At 47.5% G+C, this 20,445-nt stretch overlaps 1 protein-coding gene across 12 annotated transcripts in view; it reads left to right on the top strand.

Moving 5' to 3' along the window:
- The window catches only part of PHKA1 (phosphorylase kinase regulatory subunit alpha 1), an 828,488-nt gene that overhangs the window by 186,355 nt on the left and 621,688 nt on the right, over positions 1-20,445 (top strand). For all 12 annotated transcript variants that reach the window (XM_063937031.1, XM_063937029.1, XM_063937030.1 and 9 more), the window contains 4 exons: positions 16,014-16,067; positions 19,638-19,760; positions 19,868-19,963; positions 20,048-20,155. In XM_063937031.1, coding sequence (XP_063793101.1) covers positions 16,014-16,067; positions 19,638-19,760; positions 19,868-19,963; positions 20,048-20,155 — 381 coding nt within the window. The remainder of the gene's footprint in view (positions 1-16,013; positions 16,068-19,637; positions 19,761-19,867; positions 19,964-20,047; positions 20,156-20,445) is intronic.

The raw sequence follows: 20,445 nt of genomic DNA, 5'->3' as shown, positions 1-20,445 counted from the left end.
ACAATCTCCATCCGGGAGAGTGGGGCCTCCATCCGGAGGTGTTCAGGGAGGTAACAGATCTTTGGGGTTTACCCCAAATAAACATGATGGCCTCTCATCTCAACAAGAAGCTTCAGCGTTATTGTTCCAGGTCGAGGGACCCTCAGGCAGTGGCGGTGGACGCACTGGTGTCTCCGTGGGTGTTCCAGTCAGTGTACATGTTTCCACCACTCCCACTCATCCCAAGAATCCTAAAGCTCGTAAGGAGAACAAGGGTTCAAGCAATCCTCATTGCCCCAGACTGGCCAAGATGGGCTTGGTACGCGGACCTTCTGGATCTACTGCAAGAAGAGCCGAAGCCTCTTCCTCTTTGAGAGGACCTGCTGCAGCAGGGTCCGTTCGCCTATCAAGACTTATCGCGGCTGTGTTTGATGGCATGGAAGTTGAGCACCAAATTCTTGCTCGTAAGGGTATTCCTAAAGAAGTGATTTCTACCCTCATACAGGCCAGGAAAGGGGTAACGTCTAAACATTACCATCGTATTTAGAAGAAATACGTTTCCGGGTGTGAGTCCAAGAAGTTTCCTGCAGTGGAATTTCAACTGGGACGTTTCCTCCTCTTCCTGCAGACAGGAGTGGATATGGGGCTGAGATTGGGACCCGGAGGTTCAGACCTTTTTGAAGGGAGTTCTCCATATCCAACCTCCCTTTGTACCGCCTACGGTGCCTTGGGGCCTTGCAGTTTCTCCAGTCGGATTGGTTTGTGCCTCTACAGGAGGTGGACCTCAAATTTCTTACATGGATGGTGGTCACTTTGTTGGCCTTCGCTTCTGCTAGGCGTGTCTCTGAGCTGGGGGCTTTGTCATGCAAAAGCCCTTATTTGATCTTCCATGAGGATAAAGCTGAGCTCCGGACTCGTCAGCAGTTCCTACCAGAGGATGTGTCGGCAATTCATATCAACCAACCTATTGTGGTGCCAATGGCTACTGACCCCTCGATTACTTCAAAGTCCTTGGATCTCGTGATGGCTCTGAAGATTTTTGTGAAGAGAACTTCTCAACACAGGAAATCGGACTCTTTGTTTGTCCTATATGATCCCAAGACAATTGGGTGTCCTGCTTCTAAGCAGTCTATTTCTCGCTGGAGTAGGTTTACTATCCAGCATGCCTATTCTACGGTAGGACTGCCGTGTCCAAAATCTGTTAAGGCCCACTCTACTCGTAAGGTGGGGTCTTCCTGGGCGGCTGCCCGTGGTGTCTCGGCAATGCAGCTTTGCCGAGCAGCAACTTGGTCTGGGTCGAACACATTTGCACGGTTCTACAAGTTCGATACTTTGGCCACTGATGACCTGAAGTTAGCTCAATCTGTTCTGCAGGAGCCTCCGCGCTCTCCCTCCCTTTCTGGGAGCTTTGGTATATCCCCATGGTACTATTGTGGACCCCAGCATCCTCTAGAACGTTAGAGAAAATAGGATTTTGGTACCTACCGGTAAATCCTTTTCTCGTAGTCCGTAGAGGATGCTGGGCGCCCGCCTAGCGCTTCGTTTTCCTGCTTATGTTATTTGGTTCAGTACCACTTCATTTAGTTGCGTACTGCATAGTTACTTGGTAAGTACGGTTTCAGGCGTTTGCTGATTAGTTCAAGCTAGTTGACTTGACGTGCCTTGTGTGTGTGAGCTTATATGAATCTCACCACTATCTGTGTTAAGTCCTTCTCTCAAAGTATGTTGTCTCCTCGGGCACAGTTTCTAGACTGAGTCTGGTAGGAGGGGCATAGAGGGAGGAGCCAGCCCACACTCTTAAACTCTTAAAGTACCAATGGCTCTTGGTGGACCCATCTATACCCCATGGTACTAATGTGGAACCCAGCATCCTCTACGGACTACGAGAAATGGATTTACCAGTAGGTACTTTTTTTCGTTTTTGCTGTACAGGTGCGAAAAGATGTGGTTTCGCTGAGCCACATGTTTATCGCTTCTGCCGAATGTTCCGCCTAGGCGAAAAAACGATCTTGCTATTGTATAAGGCGAATCCCAATTCACCCTAAAAAATAGCGAAAAAATGGCCCTTAATGAATACCTCCCTTAGTGCATGCACATTTTAAAACTTTTGGCTGTGATTGTATGAGTACACTGCACATACTTCAGTTATATTAAATCTTTAGATGTATGTGGATGAGTAGTGTTCGGTTACCCAAATAGAAGTTTCCTGGTTAGGGTCAGCATATGGGAGGCATTAGAATAGCCTTTACGCGTTTCTCCGCCGTTTAATGTGGCAGTTTCTTCAGAAGGGAGGCAGCAAGTACTTTAATGCAGTTTACAAATCCGATCATTTCAAAATAAAAATTTCCAACAAATCAATAGAAGTGGCTACTTATATTTGATCAATTTAGATTGGTTATCACCTACATATTTCAGGTCTAATAATTTGTTAAAATTTGATTGAACTATGTTCCCATTGCGACACTTCTTGATGCTTTTACACTCTTAATAAGACCTTAGTATCTGCATCTTACATGGAAATGCAATACAAATTACTACACCGGGCGTACTATACCCCGAAACGATGTTTATTAATGGGCGCCTCTACTGACTCTAACTGCTTCAAATGTGCAGCACCGGATGCAGATTTATATCACTGCAAGAAGTGCATACATTTTGGGTGTTGATAGGTCAGTATATCAAGGACAATTATGACATTACTGTTACGCTAACTCCTGAATGGGCATTATGGGACATATATACGTCCTCTGCTAGGAATAGACCAACATTGGGACAAAGGTTGTTTCTAGCCAAATTAGCAGCGGCCGTGCGGAAAACAATATTGTCACAATGGATTTCACCAGACCCACTGACGTTATCTCTATTCCTGCCTAGGGTGTCATACCTTTTCTTAATGGATTGGCTCGAAATGTCTCTCAATAAAGAGAAGTAGGCAGAATTTTTTTTAAATATCTGGTTACCCCATGTTTATTCCTTACCCCTACTCGTCAAAGATTCGTTGAGAACAGCAATCTAATTAACATCTTGGTATAACTTTGAAATACTTAACTCTGGTGGTCCTTCTTTCTAAATGTATATCTCCCATGCAAATGCTTACTGCTCCCCATGTTTTCTCTTACGTCCTAGAGGATGCTGGGGACTCCAAAAGGACCATGGGGTATAGACTGGATCCGCAGGAGACATGGGCACACTATAAGACTTTGAATGGGTGTGAACTGGCTCATCCCTCTATGCCCCTCCTCCAGACCTCAGTTCGATTCTGTGCCCAGAGAGACTGGACACTCACTAGGGGAGCTCTCCTGAGTTTCTCTGAAAAGACTTTGTTAGGTTTTTTATTTTCAGAGAGACCTGCTGGCTACAGGCTCTCTGCTTCGTGGGAGTGAGGGGAGAGAAGTCAGACCTACTTCTTCTGAGTTAAGGGCTCTGCTTCTTAGGCTACTGGACACCATTAGCTCCAGAGGGTTCGATCACTTGGTGCACCTAGCTGCTTGTTCCAGGAGCCGCGCCGTCAACCCCCTCACAGAAGCCAGAAGAAAGAAGCCGGGTAAGTATACAGAAGACAGAAGACTTCAGTGATGGCAGAAGACTTCAGTAACGAAGGTACAACGCAGCGGTCGCTGCTGCGCTCCATGCTCCGTGCCGTTGGTGTGTGTGTGACACACCAACGGTACTCACAGGGCGCAGGGGGGGCGCCCTGGGCAGCATGTTACTGGAGTTTTTCACTGGCAAAGAACATATTATCGGTGCCTAGGCACTAAATATAAGACCCCCGCCAGTATAATTTTTTGAATTTGAGCGGAACTACAGCGCGCCGGGTAGGGGCGTGGCTTAGCCGCACAGTTTACCAGCGCCATTTTCTCTCTTCACAGAGCATGCAGAGATGCTGGCCCGGACCTCCACTCTCCTTAACAAGTACACGGAGCAAAACGGGGGCGGGGGGGGGGGGGGGTGGCACAGTCAATTGGTGATATATATATGTATATAAAACAGCGCAGTGATCATATATTATTTTTTTAGTAGTATATGGGCGCTGGGGTGTGAGTTCGTATACTCCCTCTGTGTTCTCTCTAACAGGCTTCCCTGTGGGTCTGTCCCCTATTGCCAATGTGTGTGTGTGTCTGTACAGTGTGTCGACATGTCTGAGGCTGAGTGCTCCTCCCCGGAGGAAGTTACTGGGGGCACAGAGAAGGATTTGGGAGTGACTCTGTCGGCACCGCCGACTGCTGATTGGGTGAATATGTTGAGTACATTGATTGCAAATGTGGCTTTATTGTCTAAGAGGCTGGATAAATCTGATTCTCAGACACAAACGTGGAGAAAATCCATGGAGGACGCCTTGTCTCAGGTACAGGCCCCCTCAGGGTCACAGAAACGTTCATTTACCCAGATGGCAGATACGAATACCGACACGGACTCTGATTCCAGTGTCGACTTTAGTGGTGCCAGTTTACATCCAAAATTGGTTAAGAGTATTCAGTACATGATTGTGGCAATTAAAGATGTTTTACATATTTCTGAGGTGCCTCCTGTTCCAGATATAAGGGTTTGTTTATTTAAAGGGAAAAAGCCTGAGGTGACGTTTTCCCCCTCTCATGATCTGAACGCTCTTTGTGATGCCGACTCCAAGAAAGCTATGGAAGCTCTCCTATATAAAGGTAGTGTCTTGTTTGGTGACGGCCTCGCTGACCTGGTGTCTACCACTACAGCGGGTAAGTCATCTTTTCTTCCTTATGTTCCCGCACAACAGAAAAAGGCACCCCATTATCAGATGCAGTCCTTACGGCCTAATAAATACAAAAAAGGAAGGGGCTCGTCCTTCCTCGCCTAAAAAGGTCGCCCGCGGTGTCTGGCGCCCAGGACCAAAAGTCCTCCCCGGCTTCTACCAAGTCCACCGTATGATGCTGGGGCTCCCCTACGGGAGTCCGTGCCGGTGGGGGCCTGTCTCCGAATCTTCAGTCAGGTCTGGTTTCAATCGGGCCTAGATCCTTGGGTCTTAGACATAGTGTCCCAAGGGTACAAACTGGAGTTTCAGGAAATGCCCCCCCACCAATTTTTCAAATCAGCCTGGCCAGTTTCTATCCCAGAAAGGGAAGTAGTAAATGCTGCGATACAAAAGCTGTGTCAACAGAGGGTCATTGTCACGGTTCCCCCGTCCCAACGGGTAGAAGGGTTCTATTCGAACCTCTTCGTCGTGCCAAAGCCGGATGGCTCGTTCAGACCGATCCTGAACCTAAAATCCCTTAATCTGTATTTGAAAACTTTCAAGTTCAAGATGGAATCTCTTCGAGCTGTGATTTCCAGTCTAGAAGGGGGGGATTTTATGGCGTCAGTCGACATAAGATGCCTACTTACACGTCCCGATATATCCTCCACATCAAGCTTTCCTGAGATTTGCGGTGCAGGATTCTCATTACCAATTTCAGACGTTGCCGTTTGGGCTTTCCATGGCCCCGAGGGTCTTCACCAAAGTCATGGCGGAAATGATGGTACTCCTACGCAAGCAAGGTGTCAATTATCCAGTACTTGGACGATCTCTTGATAAAGGCGAGATCGAAGGAGCAGTTGCTAAGAAATGTGGAGCTCTCCCTGACGTTTCTGCAACATCATGGTTTGATTCTAAATTTTCCAAAGTCCCAGTTGATTCCGACAACTCGGCTGCCTTTCTCGGGCATGATCCTGGACACGGAAGAGTGTTTGTTTCTTCCGGCGGAAAAAGCTCTGGAAATCCAAGGCATGGTGAAAGAGACTCTGAAACCGGCAAGAATGTCGATTCATCAATGCACTCGAGTGCTAGGGAAGATGGTTGCGGCGTACAAAGCCATTCCGTGTGGCAGGTTTCATGCCGGGTGTTTCAGTGGGACCTGCTGGACAAATGGTCCGGGTCTCACCTACACATGCACCGGAAAATAAATCTATCTTCCAGGTCCAGAATTTCTCTCCTGTGGTGGCTGCAGAGTTCTCACCTTCTAGAGGGACGCAGGTTCGGGATCCAGGATTGGGTCCTGCTGACCACGTTTGCAAGTCTCCGAGGCTGGGGAGCAGTCACACAAGGAAGAAGTTTCCAAGGAAAATGGTCAAGCCAGGAATCTTGTCTCCACATAAATGTTCTGGAGTTACGAGCCATTTACAACGGCCTTCTGCAAGCGAAAAACTTTCTTCGAGGTCTACCTGTCCTGTTTCAGTCAGACAACATAACAGCGGTGGCGTACGTAAACCGCCAGGGCGGAACAAAGAGCAGAGCGGCGATGGCGGAGGCCACAAGAGTTCTCCGCTGAGCGGAAAATCACGTGAGCGCTCTGTCAGCAGTCTTCCTTCCGGGCGTGGACAACTGGGAAGCAGACTTCCTCAGAAGACACGATCTCCACCCAGGAGAGTGGGCTCTTCATCAAGAGGTATTTGCAGAAGTGACAAGGCGTTGGGGGATTCCTCAAATAGACATGATGGCGTCTCACCTCAACAAGAAGCTTCCGAAGTATTGTTCCAGGTCAAGGGACCCCCAAGCCAGTGCAGTGGCTGCCCTGGTAACTCCGTGGGTGTTTCAGTCGGTGTATGTGTTCCCTCCACTTCCTCTCATTCCAAAAGTGTTGAGGATCATAAGACGAACGAGGGTTCCGGCAGTGCTCGTCGTTCCAGATTGGCCGCGGAGGGCCTGGTATCCAGATCTTCAGGAATTGCTCATAGAAGATCCTAGGCCGCTTCCTCTCAGAGAGGACCTGTTACTGCAGGGGCCGTGCGTATTTCAAGACTTACCGCGGCTGCGTTTGACGGCGTGGAGGTTGAACCCCAAATCCTAGCTCGAAAGGGTATTCCTGGGGAAGTCATCACCACTCTCCTTAAGGCTAGAAAGGGGGTCACGGCGAAGCATTATCACCGTATTTGGAGAAAATATGTGTCGTGGTGTGAAGCCAAGAAAGCTCCTACGGAGGAGTTTCAGCTGGGTTGTTTCCTCCATTTTTTGCAGGCAGGTGTGGATGCAGGCCTGAAATTGGGTTCCATCAAAGTGCAGATTTCGGCTTTATCTATTTTCTTTCAAAAAGAATTGCCCGCCCTTCCTGAAGTTCAGACTTTTGTGAAGGGAGTGCTGCATATCCATCCTCCGTTTGTGCCACCCGTGGCACCGTGGGATTGACGATGCTAAATTCCTTTGTCGTATAAACAACCCTATATGAAGCTAAGAACACTGTACGCTGTTTACTTAAGAAGTACCGTAATGGTACGCTAGTTACGTAACGATCGCTCAGCCGTAGGCGAGACGCTCAAGCGTCACGTTCGCTCACGGCCCAGGGATCACAGGACACGTTATTGGCTATGTCTAGGGGAATGATCCGCTGTAGCGTAGCATACGCTCGAGACCACGAGGAGGTCACCAGCGATGCAGACGCTCACAACACTATACCTTTGTTAAAACCTTATACCAATGAAATACACTGAATACCTTAATGTGAGTACAGGGTGTAAGTGCAACCTTGTGTAACCTGACTAACTACAAAGCTGCTTGAGCGTCACCGACGCTCAAGTGAACACTTAACACTATAGAAAATACACAGATACTGGTTTAGGTTCCAAGGCCTATTAACTGTATTATATCTAATATACTTGTAAAAGGGGATAACAGTACAATTGATACACTACAATATAACAGAGACTTCCTAACCACAGAACTAAACCATAAATACAAAAAGACAATACTACTCTGACCTAAATGCAATACAATACAATACTATCTAATACAATACAATACTAGCCTAGTCTAGGGGAGATATGAGAGAACAGAGAGAGAGAGAGAGAGAGAGATGAGATGAGAGAAATTGGCTCACAGAAAGACAATGATAACGGAGAGAAACTTACGCACAAAGGGTATGATCGCCTGCGCCTCGATATCCAGCTCCCGGCTATCAGCAGATAACCGTTGATGAGAGAGTGAGAGCTGGATGTGGTCGGCCTGCCTATTTATGCCCCACACACAATGCAATCTCCTGGTCCTACAATCCCATTGTCCATTGGCCGAAGGAATTCGGCCCTGTATCATAACAAAAGGTCATAGGGTGATTCATACAGGTGGGCTGTGACGATTTCCAACAGCTCAGGTGGGTGGGAAACTGGGTTTCCCGCCGCATACCTGAGTATGTGTAATTAATAGAAATGGACATAAACTTCTTATGTCCATAACTATTCGCACGAGCGATTAATACGCTCCAAACCAACACCGGAATATTGCTAATTAAATACTCTTCCGATGGGTACCAAACACTGCTGTATGATTCCTGTTAGACCCTTCGTACGATATAAAGAGGGATTCCTCAGCTCTGGGACATTGTATTTTAACCAAACTTTCAGAATCTATCAAAGGGACCATGATCTATAAACTACATTAATTGTGAACATTTGTAACGAATGAGTCGCACGCTACGACTACATAAACTCTACCGTAAATACGCATACCGCGCCTGCGAGTGCACGTTATTGCGGGTATGCGCATCCACGGGAGAGCGCACGCACGCGCAGCGCGGACCAGTGTGCGGTGCAAATATGGCAACGTGCATTGAGACATTTTTCTGACTTTGACAGGATCTTGACGTAGTGTTACAATTTCTTATGTCCCCCTGGTTTGAACCTTTGCGGAAGGTGGAGTTGAAATTTCTCACTTGGAAAGTGGTCATGCTTTTGGCCTTGTCGGAATTGGCGGCTCTGTCTCACAAGAGCCCATATTTGATTTTCCATGTGGATAGAGCGGAATTGAGGACTCGCCAACAATTTCTGCCGAAGATGGTTTCTTCGTTTCACATAAATCAACCTATTGTGGTGCCTGTGGCTACGGATGCCGTGACGGTGCCAAAGTCTCTCGACGTCGTAAGAGCTTTGAAAATTTATGTCGCCAGAACGGCTCTTGTTAGGAAAACGGAGGCTCTGTTTGTCCTGTATGCTTCCAACAAGATTGGAAATCCTGCTTCCAAGCAGACTATTGCACGCTGGATTTGTAATACGATTCAGCACGCTCATTCTACTGCTGGACTGCCGTTGCCGAAGTCAGTGAAGGCCCATTCTACCAGGAAGGTGGGCTCATCTTGGGCGGCTGCCCGAGGGGTCTCGGCTCTTCAACTTTGCCGAGCAGCTACATGGTCGGGTTCAAACACTTTTGCTAAGTTCTACAAGTTTGATACCCTGGCTGATGAGGACCCCATGTTTGCTCAATCGGTGCTGCAGAGTCGTCCGCACTCTCCCGCCCGGTCTGGAGCTTTGGTATAGACCCCATGGTCCTTTTGGAGTCCCCAGCATCCTCTAGGACGTAAGAGAAAATAGGATTTTAATACCTACCGGTAAATCCTTTTCTCCTAGTCCGTAGAGGATGTTGGGCGCCCATCCCAGTGCGGACTGTTACTTGCAGTTGTATTGTTAGTGGTTGTATTCGGTTACACGAAGGTTGGGTATCGGTTATGTTAAGCTTGTTGCTGTTTTTCGTTCATACTGTTCTCTGGTATTCCTGCTAATCCAGTTGTACGGTGTGTTTGTGGTGTGAGCTGGTATGTATCTCACCCTTAGTGTAACAAAAATCCTTTTCCTCGAAATGTCCGTCTCCCTGGGCACAGTTCCTATAACTGAGGTCTGGAGGAGGGGCATAGAGGGAGGAGCCAGTTCACACCCATTCAAAATCTTATAGTGTGCCCATGTCTCCTGCGGATCCCGTCTATACCCCATGGTCCTTTAGGAGTCCCCAGCATCCTCTACGGACTAGGAGAAAAGGATTTACCGGTAGGTATTAAAAACCTATTTTTTGTTTTTTACTTTTATTTTTCTACATGTGTGATCTCCCTGTCCTGCTCTACATGAAGTGAATTTTGATACCTGCGATACATTTTATTTCAATCTCATACTGTCTCGTTATTGTTAATATTGTGTATAACCTGTTATGTACATGTACAGTTCTTCAATAAAATATTTTGTACATTTTTTTTTTGATTAAACGAAGTATGTAATACGTCCAGTAGTCTTTAGCACAATGGAGAAAAATCCATTGTGATTTTTCAATTCTTAAAATGTAGAACCCATAATTTCTCTTATGTCCTAGGGGATTCTGCGAATTTATTTAGTACCATGGGGTATAGACGGGTCCACTAGGAGCCATGTGCAATTTAAGAAATTGATAATGTGTGCTGGCTCCTCCCTGTAAGCCCTTACTACCAGACTCAGTTTAGAAAATGTGCCCGGAAGAGCCGGTTACGTCTCTGGAAGCTCCTGAAGAGTTTTCTGCGTTTATTTTCTGCATTTGTTATTTTCAGGCAGGACTGGGTGGCACCAGCCTGTCTGCTTCTTGGGACTTGGGGGGAGGGGGGAATGGCCCAACTTCTTTCACGGTTAATGGTCCTGTTCCCCGCTGACAGGACACTAGCTTCTGAGGGAACTATTCGTAAGCCCCACCACGACGAGCGTACATTCCCGCAGCACGCCGCCACCCCTAAGAGAGCCAGAAGAATGCCACCGCTAAGAGAGCCAGACTGGCATCATAGCCATAAAAGAAGTCTCTGTCCATTTTATGCACATAGACACATGCAGCCAGTATAAAAAAGTGTTGGAAGACCGTGTGCCATTGAAGATGCAGGGATTCACTATGAGCGGATCCAGCAGCTCACCAGCGCCATTTTCCCTCTGCAGCTGACACAGACGCTGACTGACAGGGATGCGCAGCTTATCCGGAGAGACTCCAGATTACTTCAGTGGTCCCAGGCGATCATAGCGGGGGGGAGCGATTGTTTGTGTACTAAGTCATTTATCTAGGTACTTAGTCTGCGACCCGGCTAAGCTTGGCATTAGTGTTAAGGGCGCCGTGTACTGGTTCCATACTCCCTCTATGTCTCCCTGGAAAGGCACTTTGTAGGTTGATTGTGCGTCCTGTGTGTGTGCTGTCACTGTTACAGTATTTCAGGCAAAGAGTGTGTTTCATGTAAGGCACAGTGTTCCTCTTCCCCAGGGGGTTCACTAGTGTGTTCTCAATGTAGTGTCCCTTCTCAGGCTAGTGGAGCAGAACCAGCATTGCTGGACTCCATTACGGGAATGTTTACAATCTCTACTAAGTTATCTCGGAATGACAATGAGACACAGTACTTGAGACAGTCTATGACTGAGTTTATGAAAATAAACTCTGTACCCAAACCAGCGTCTCAGTCCCCTGCCATTTGTCCGCAGAGACGCACTTTGGCCCATATCCTGCAGTCTGACTCGGATGATGAGGGATCAGAAATGGAAGAGGGTGAGGGGGACTCAGAGGTGGGGAAGGGTACTTTGCCGCAGGGAATAGAGGCTCTCATAGAAACTATCAGAAAAGTTCTAAATATCCCTGATAAGGTGACAGAGGAAAGTTTTAATATTTTATATTTTAATATAAAGAAGAAATCCTCAGCCACATTTCCTGTGTCAAAGGAACTAAGGGGGTCATTCCGAGTTGATCGCTAGATAGAAATGTTTGCAGCGCAGCGAATAAGTGAAAAAGCGGCACTTCTGCGCATGCGCGACGTACTTTCACAACAGCCGATGTAGTTTTACACAAGATCTAGCGAGGCTTTTCAATCGTAATGTCCGCCGCATAGTGATTGACAGGAAGAGGGCATTTCTGGGTGTCAACTGACCATTTTCAGTGAGTGTTCAGAAAAACGCAGGCGTGCCAGGAAAAACGCAGGCGTTGCAGGGCGTGTTTGTGACGTCAAATCTGGAACTGAACAGTCTGAAGTGATCGCAAGCGCTGAGTAGGTTTGGAGCTACTCTGAAACAGCACAATTTTTTTTTGTAGCCGCTCTGCGATCCTTTTGTTCGCACTTCTGCTAAGCTAAAATACACTCCCAGTGGTAGGGCAGCATAGCGTTTGCACGGTTGCTAAAAACTGCTAGCGAGCGATCAACTCAGAATGACCCCTCAAATATCCTGTTTGAAATACCGTGGGTTAATTTCAAATCCCTAAACAATTGTCATCATCCTTTCCTTTTCCTCCTGAGGATAGGAAAAAATGTGAAAATCTTCACAAAAATTTTTATTGCCTGTCTCTGGTGCAGCCTCCCTGAAAGACTACGCTCAAATCCTTGTATACAGCTGCTGGGGTGGCCCAGAGACCCACTATAGCATGTGGGTGGATTACAAGAGCCATTGCTAAATGGTCGGGTAACCTGATTAAAGGGTTAGACATCTTGCCTCAGGAGGAGTTTATCTTGTTCCTGCAGCGTATACAGGACTCTGCAAAGTTTATGGTGGAGGCCATAAAAGAAATAGGCTTGCTTAATGCACGCACTACAGCTATGGCAGTGTCTGCACACAGGGGTCTATGACTACGCCAGTGGACTGCGGATGCGGACTTCAGGAAAGTCATGGAAGGCGGGAGGCCAAATAAGGCCTTTCATAGGAGAGGCCTTATTTGGAGATGAACTAGACAAATGGATCTCCAAAGCTACTGCGGGTAAGTTCACATACCTACCATCTGCAGCTCTCCCAGCTAGGAAGACCTACTCAGGTCCCAATTTACAGTCCTTTACTGACTACCAAGTTTAGGGGTAAACCCAGAGGTTCTTCTACCGCCACCAGAGGCGCGAGAGGTAAGCCACGTAAACCAGCAACTGCCGGTTCACAGGAACAGGGCTCAAGCTCGGCTTCCTCAAAACCTTCAGCATGACGGTGGACCGCGATGCCTGGAAGACTGGCTGGCAGGTGTGAGCCTGACTAAAATTCTTCATTCTTATCTGGACAAGTTCGTGCCAGGATCCCTGGGTTATAGATCTTATTTCCCAGGGCTGCAGACTGGAGTTCCAGGAACTCCCACCTCACAGATTCTTCAAATCAGGCTTACCAGTTTCACAAGAGGCAAGTATAACTTTACAGAATGCCATTCAAAAACTGGTACAGACTCAGGTCATTGTTCCAGTTCCACCTCATCTGAAAAACAAGGGGTACTATTCCAACTTGTTTGTAGTACCGAAACTGGACGGTTCGTTGAGGCCGATTTTGAACCTCGAGTCATTGAACCCGTACTTACGAGTGTTCAAATTCAAGATGGAGTCTCTGAGAGCGGTGATCTCAGGTCTGGAAGAGGGGGAATTCCTAGTGTCTCTGGATAGCAAGGATGCGTACCTTCACATTCCGATCTGGCCGTCTTATCTATGGTTTGCATTGCAGGACTGTCACTACCAGTTCCAGGACCTGCCATTTGGTCTCTCCACGGCACCGAGGGTGTTCACCAAAGTGATTGCAGAGATGATATTTCTACTCCGCAAGCAGGGAGTGAACATAATTCTGTACCTGGATGATCTTCTGATAAAGGCACCGTCCAGGGAGCGGTTGTTGGACAGCATTAGTTTCTCAACCAGACTTCTCCTGGATCACGGGTTGATTCTGAACCAACCAAAATCTCACCTAGAACCGACACAGAAGATTCCTTTCCTGGGAATGATATTGGACACAGTCTCTGAGAGTGTTCCTCCCCTTGGAAAAGGCTATGGTGAACCAGTTGATGGTTCGGGCTGTCCTGAAAATGGTGGCCTCTTATGAGGCGCTTCAGTATTGAAGTTTTTATGCAAGACCATTTCAGCTAGATCTATTGGACAAATGGTCCGGATCGCATCTTCACATGCACCAGAGGATCCGTCTGTCGCCAAAAGCTAGGATCTCCCTTTTGTGGTGGCTACAGACTTCTCACCTAGTCGAGTGTCGGAGGTTCGGGATTCAGAATTGGATTCTGCTAACCACAGACGCAAGCCTCAGAGGTTGGGGAGCAGTCACCCAGGGGGTGCAGTTTCAGGGAAGATGGTCAAGTCAGGAAGTCGTCCTTCCAATAAACATCCTGGAACGCAGGGCTATCTACAATGCCATTCTGCAGGCCTCATCTCTACTTCGGAATCAGGCCATTCAAGTCCAGTCGGACATGTGACGGCGGTAACGTACATAAACCGACAGGGCAGAACGAAAAGCAGAGCAGCAATGTCAGAGGTGTCAAGAATTCTCCTCTGGAAAAACATGCTGTGGCATTGTCGGCGGTCTTCATTCCGGGAGTAGACAACTGGGAAGCAGACTTCCTCCACTTCCTCTGATCCCAATAATTTTAAAAAGAATAAAAAGGGAAAAGGTTCCAGCAATACTCATTGCTCCAGACTGCCTCGAAGGGCCTGGTAAGCGGATCTTCTCAAGATGCTGATCGAAGATTCGTGGCCTTTACCTCTTCGCGAGGATCTTCGGCAACAGGGCTCTTTCGTCTATCAAGACTTACCGTGGCTACATTTAACGGCATGGAAGTTGGAACGGCTGATTCTAGCCAGGAGAGGGATTCCTGGCAAGGCCATCCCGACTATAATCCAAGCCAGGAAGGGGGGTAACGTCTGAACATTACCACCGTATATGGAAGAAATATGTCTCTTGGTGTGAGAGCAGACCATATTCTACGGTGGAATTTCGTCTGGGACGTTTCCTGCTTTTTCTGCAGTCTGGAGTGGATGTGGGCCTACGTTTAGGCTCCATTAAAGTCCAGATTTCGGCCTTTTCTATTTACTTTCAGTAACAATGGCTACTCTCCCTGAGGTCCAGTTGTTCTTGAAAGGTGTTCTGCACATCCAACCTCCCTTTGTGCCTCCCACGGCACCTTCGGATCTCAATTTGGTGCTGCAGTTCCTCCAATCGGACTGGTTTGAACCGTTACAGGAGGTGGATGTAAACTACCTTACTTGGAAGACAGTCACACTCTGGGCTTTGTCTTCAGCAAGACGTGTGTCAGAGTTGGGGGCGTTGTCTTACAAGAGCCCCTACCTAATGTTCCGTGAGGACAGAGCTGAACTCAGGACTCGTCAGCAATTTCTTCCTAAAGTGGTGTCTGTGTTTCACATCAAACAGCCTATTGTGGTTCCGGTTGTTACGGACACCTCTGCTACTTCAAAGTCTTTTGATGTTGTGAGGGCTTTGAAGGTCTATGTAAAGAGAACAACTTGTCACAGGAAATCGGACTCGCTGTTCGTTCTCTATGATCCCAATAAAATTGGGTGTCCTGCTTCAAAGCAATTAATTGCATGCTGGTTCAGGCTCACTATCCATCATGCTTATTCCACGGCAGGCTTGCCGGTTCCAAAATCTGTATAGGCCCACTCTACTAGGTCGGTGTTTTCTTCTTGGGAGGCTGATCGGGGTGTCTCAGCTTTACATCTCTGCCGAGCAGCTACTTGGTCAGGTACGAACACGTTTACTAAGTTTTACAAGTTCGATACTTTGGCCTCTGAGGACCTCCAGTTTGGTCAGTTAGTTCTGCAGGAACCTCAGCACTCTCCCACCCGATGTGGGAGCTTTGGTACTTCCCCATGGTACTAAATGGACTCCCAGTATCCCCTAGGGCGTAAAAGAAAATAGGACTTTAATTTCCTACTGGTAAATCCTTTTCTCGTAGTCCGTAGGGGATACTGGGCGCCAGCCCGGAGCTTCGTTGTTTTTCCTGCACTGTTACTTGGTTAAGTATTCTGGTTTGCTCAGCTGTTGCTGTTGCTGGTCCTGGTTTCGTTTGGTTAGCATGGCTATCCTCTTGTTCTGTGTGTGCTGGTTCGTAATCTCACCACTTTCCTTATATATCCTTCTCTTAAAGGATGTCCGTCTCCTCTGGCACAGTTTCCTAGATTGAGTCTGGTAGGAGGGGCATAGAGGGAGGAGCCAGTGCACACTATCAACTTCTTAAAGTGCCCATGGCTCCTAGTGGACTCGTCTATACCCCATGGTACTAAATGGATTCCTAGTAACCCCTACGGACTACGAGAAAATGATTTACCAGTAGGTAATTAAAATCCTATTTTATTCTGTGTAGTCGGTGCCCCATAATTTAGTCAGTGCTCAAACCAAACATTTGTTTACTGGTGCTTTATCCCAGTGCCTGCCTATACACCTAAACCTCTACGTTTGCATGTATTCTCTCTATACGTTGACGTTTTTTTATTCCAATTTCTTTTTCATTTTCTTAGTGTCCACTTGCACCATTAATGCTGTTTTTATCATGTATTTATGATGTGTTCATTGTTTTTTATTTTGCATAGGGCCGTTATGGCTGTTGTCGGTTTCTGCGGGATGGATACCGTACTCCAAAAGAGGTATGGTTTTCCTTCCAAGTATTCACTGCAATATAAAATAAAAGGGTATGTGGAACCTTTGTGTAAATCTACGGCTAGGATCCCTTTGTGTAAATCTACGGCAAGGGTTCTGGCAGTCAGAGTACGGACGCCGGTATACCTTCACTACTCAGAATGCCGACACTGGCATCCCGAATACTGTCACCAGCCCGGCATCGGGATCCTGGAGCATCCACCGGAACATTTGACAGGTAAGCCGAAGGGTGGTGTTAGGTTTAGGCTGTTGGCCGGGGAAGGGGGGTTAAATTTAGGCTGCGGAAGGGGGTTAGGTTTAGGCACCCCCTGGGAGGGTTAGGGATAGCCTATGGGGAGATAGGGTTAGGTTTAGGCAGGCTGTGGGGAGGTGGCAATAGGTTTTGACACCGCCAGAAAAGTTAGGAGTAGTTTGCGGGGGTGGGTGGGTTAGGTTTAGGCAGCTAGAAGTAAGGGTTCGGTAGGGGGCTATTGAGGCAAGGCAAATATACTTACTTTCCCCTGTCGGGATTCTGATTGTGAAGATACCGGGTTTTAAATCACTCAGGCTCAGTGGTAGATGAAAAATCAACAGTGGTTTATTGATCAGAATGGGTTATAAACAGATCAGCACAATTCCAAACAACAATTCCCACCACAAACTCCTGACAGAACATTGGGGGTCATTCCGAGTTGATCGCTCGCTAGCAACTTATTGCAGCGTTGTGATCAGGTCAAATCTAGGCAAAACTGCGCATGCGTATGCACCGCAATGCACAGGCGCATCGCAGGCGATGGATTTAACGAAGAATCCATTCGCACAGCCGATCGCAAGGTGATTGACAGAAAGAGGGCATTTGTGATTGTCAACTGACCGTTTTCTGGGAATGTTTGGAAAAACGCAGGCGTGTCTAAGTGTTTGCAGGGCGGGTGTCTGACTTCAATTCTGGGATCGGACAGGCTGAAGTGATCGCAGCGGCTGAGTAAGTCCAGAGCTACTCAGAAACTGCAAAAAACTTTTTTGTACCGCTCTGCTGCAAAAGCCTTTGCACACTTGCAAAGAGAAAATACACTCCAACATAGGGGGCGACTATCTGATCGCAGCGCTGCAAAAAGTAACTAGCGAGCGATCAACTCGGAATGACCCCCATTACTTCTTAGTCAAGGAGCAGAGAATCTCTTCCAGCAACACAAAGTCCCAGATAAATCCAATATAATGGGTTCCACAGCAGATCCCTGGCAGAATATTACTTCATAGCCTAGGGTCAAAGAATCTCCATTCAGCCCTCTGGGTAGCTCTACTTATACCCCCAGAAGTTTCATATTGCAGGGGTGTTTTTGACTACTTTGTGTTAGGATTTTAAGGCATTGTAATACAATACATATTCTAATCAAGGTGATTACATCAGTCAGAGATGCACCTTGTCTGGCCAGCTTACTGTTGGACAATAGGGAGTAAACAAAAAGGGACAATGGTACTTTATGACACAACCTTTTAAAGTCTACTGTGGTGTTAGTAAACAATAGGAAACTAGGTCTAACCTTAATACATTCCTTAGAGCAGCGGTGGCCAACCTGTGGCTCTTGAGCCGCATGTGGCTCTTTCTTTATTCAAATGTGGCTCCCAGCACTTTAAATCATGTGACCACAACAGATACAGAAACCGCTGCACTCCAGCCAGAAGCCGAAGCACTACAGGGATGAAAACTGAAGGAGCCAGATACTAGAGATGAGACACCCACAAGCAAACAGGACACATTAGGGACTGCTGCATTGGCATGAGTTGATGGGGGGGGGGGGGGGGGGGCTGTAGTGATACATGAGGGTGGGCTAGAGTGACACATGGCAGAGCTGGCTGGAGAGACACAGGAGGGTCCTGGCAGGAGTGACGCGGAAGGGTGCTGGAAGTAGTGACACATGGGAGAGCTTGCTGGAGTGACATCGGAGGGTGGTAGCAGGAGTGACACATGGGAGAGCTGGCTGGAGTGACAGGAGGGTGTTGGCAGGAGTGACACATGGGAGGGCTTGCTGGAGTGACAGGAGGATGTTTGCTGGAGTGACACATGGGAGACCTGGCTGGAGTGACACAGCAGGGTCTTGGCAGTAGTGACACATGGGAGAGCTGGCTGGAGTGACACGGGGGAGCTGGGTGGAGTGACATAGGAGGTTGCTAGCAGGAGTGACACATGGAAGAGCTGGCTGGAGTTATAGGAGGGTGTTGGCTGGAGTGACACATGGGGGAGCTGGCTGCAATGACACAGCAGGGTCTTGGCAGGAGTGACACATGGGAGAGCTGGCTGGAGTTATAGGAGGGTGTTGGCTGGAGTGACACATGGGGGAGCTGGCTGGAATGACACAGCAGGGTCTTGGCAGGAGTGACACATGGGAGAGCTGGCTGGAGTGACATAGGAGGGTGCTAGCAGGGGTGACACATGGAAGAGCTGGCTGGAGTGACAGGAGGGTGTTGGCTGGAGTGACACATGGGAGATCTGGCTGGAGTGACAGGAGGATGTTTGCTGGAGTGACACATGGGAGACCTGGCTGGAGTGACACAGCAGGGTCTTGGCAGTAGTGACACATGGGAGAGCTGGCTGGAGTGACAATGGGGGAGCTGGGTGGAGTGACATAGGAGGGTGCTATCAGGAGTGACACATGGGAGGGCTTGCTGGAGTGACAGGAGGATGTTTGCTGGAGTGACACATGGGAGACCTGGCTGGAGTGACACAGCAGGGTCTTGGCAGTAGTGACACATGGGAGAGCTGGCTGGAGTGACACGGGGGAGCTGGGTGGAGTGACATAGGAGGGTGCTAGCAGGAGTGACACATGGAAGAGCTGGCTGGAGTTATAGGAGGGTGTTGGCTGGAGTGACACAGCAGGGTCTTGGCAGTAGTGACATATGGGAGAGCTGGCTGGAGTGACATAGGAGGGTGCTAGCAGGAGTGACACATGGAAGAGCTGGCTGGAGTGACAGTAGGGTGTTGGCTGGAGCGACACATGGGGGAGCTGGCTGGAATGACACAGCAGGGTCTTGGCAGGAGTGACATATGGGAGAGCTGGCTGGAGTGACATAGGAGGGTGCTAGCAGGAGTGACACATGGAAGAGCTGGCTGGAGTGACAGTAGGGTGTTGGCTGGAGCGACACATGGGGGAGCTGGCTGGAGTGACACAGCAGGGTCTTGGCAGTAGGTTTTTTGTCTCTTTGTCACTGACTGGTTGGCCACCTCTGCCCTAGAGTGTAACCGAAAACAACACACTTGCACATATCAACAATATTAAGGTTGATTTAAACACAATATTGGGTACCAGCAACATGAACTACACAAACTGAATATAGATAGTTATATAATGGGGCATGGGGATAAAAAGTTAATATTCAACAGGTTTTGTTGACATGGGAAATGAGGCAGTTATATTTTAAACAGACATCTAATTTCCTCACACTGATCATTGGGATCCCGCGGTTGGTATCTGTACAGTCGGCATTTCAATTCCAACCCAAATCTACCTGTGGGTTGTATGTATATCTGTATGGGTAAATAAATAACATCTTTAAATAATGCTGTTTTCTGTTTGTATCAGGATCCCAGCAGGCTGTACTATGAGCCTGCAGAGCTAAAACTGTTTGAGAACATTGAATGTGAATGGCCACTGTTCTGGACGTATTTAATCCTTGATGGTATTTTTATCGGCAACATGGAACAGGTGAGAATTGGACATATTGTGTGCTGGAAAATTGTTCAGTATTTCATGATGACCTCATTTTTTTTTCATGACCTCTGTCATCCCCATCTTTGTTCTTTGCTCCTCAGGTACAGGAATACAGAGAGGCACTTGAAAGTGTTCTAATCAAAGGAAAGAATGGTGTGCAACTAATTCCAGAGCTATACAGTGTGCCAGAAGACATGGTGAACCATTTCGGATTTACCTCTTTTCATACAGGGAATTTAGAATATGTGAATGATAAAGCTGATTGATGTCTTGTTTTGCAGGTTGAGGAAGAATATGAACATCCACACACTGTGGATCGCAAACCTATGGGAAAGCTGCCACATATGTGGGGCCAATCACTTTATATTCTAGGCTGTCTTATGTCAGAGGTGAGTCTTTGTTTAATGATGTTTTGTGATAATACAAATCTTTTGTTGTAGAAAAATGAATATTGGTACTTCCGTAATTTCTAGGGGAAGATATATATAGAATATAACATTGAAACAAATAGTTCCATGTTTACAGTAAATTATACAGTGATAACCCCAGTGTTAAATCACCGAAACAAATCTGTTAAGGTGCATAATTCGTATAAGACAAGAGGGAAAGAAAGACTGTACTCTCTCATCCAATGCCAGATACTCCTTTCTCTGCAATGCTTCAGTAACAGAGAAACTGT

This window comes from Pseudophryne corroboree, chromosome 8 (assembly GCF_028390025.1).
Source record: "Pseudophryne corroboree isolate aPseCor3 chromosome 8, aPseCor3.hap2, whole genome shotgun sequence".
Classification (NCBI taxonomy): Eukaryota; Metazoa; Chordata; class Amphibia; order Anura; family Myobatrachidae; genus Pseudophryne; species Pseudophryne corroboree.
The sequence above is the reverse complement of the archived record's forward strand: the minus strand, read 5'-3'. Positions and strand labels throughout refer to the sequence as shown.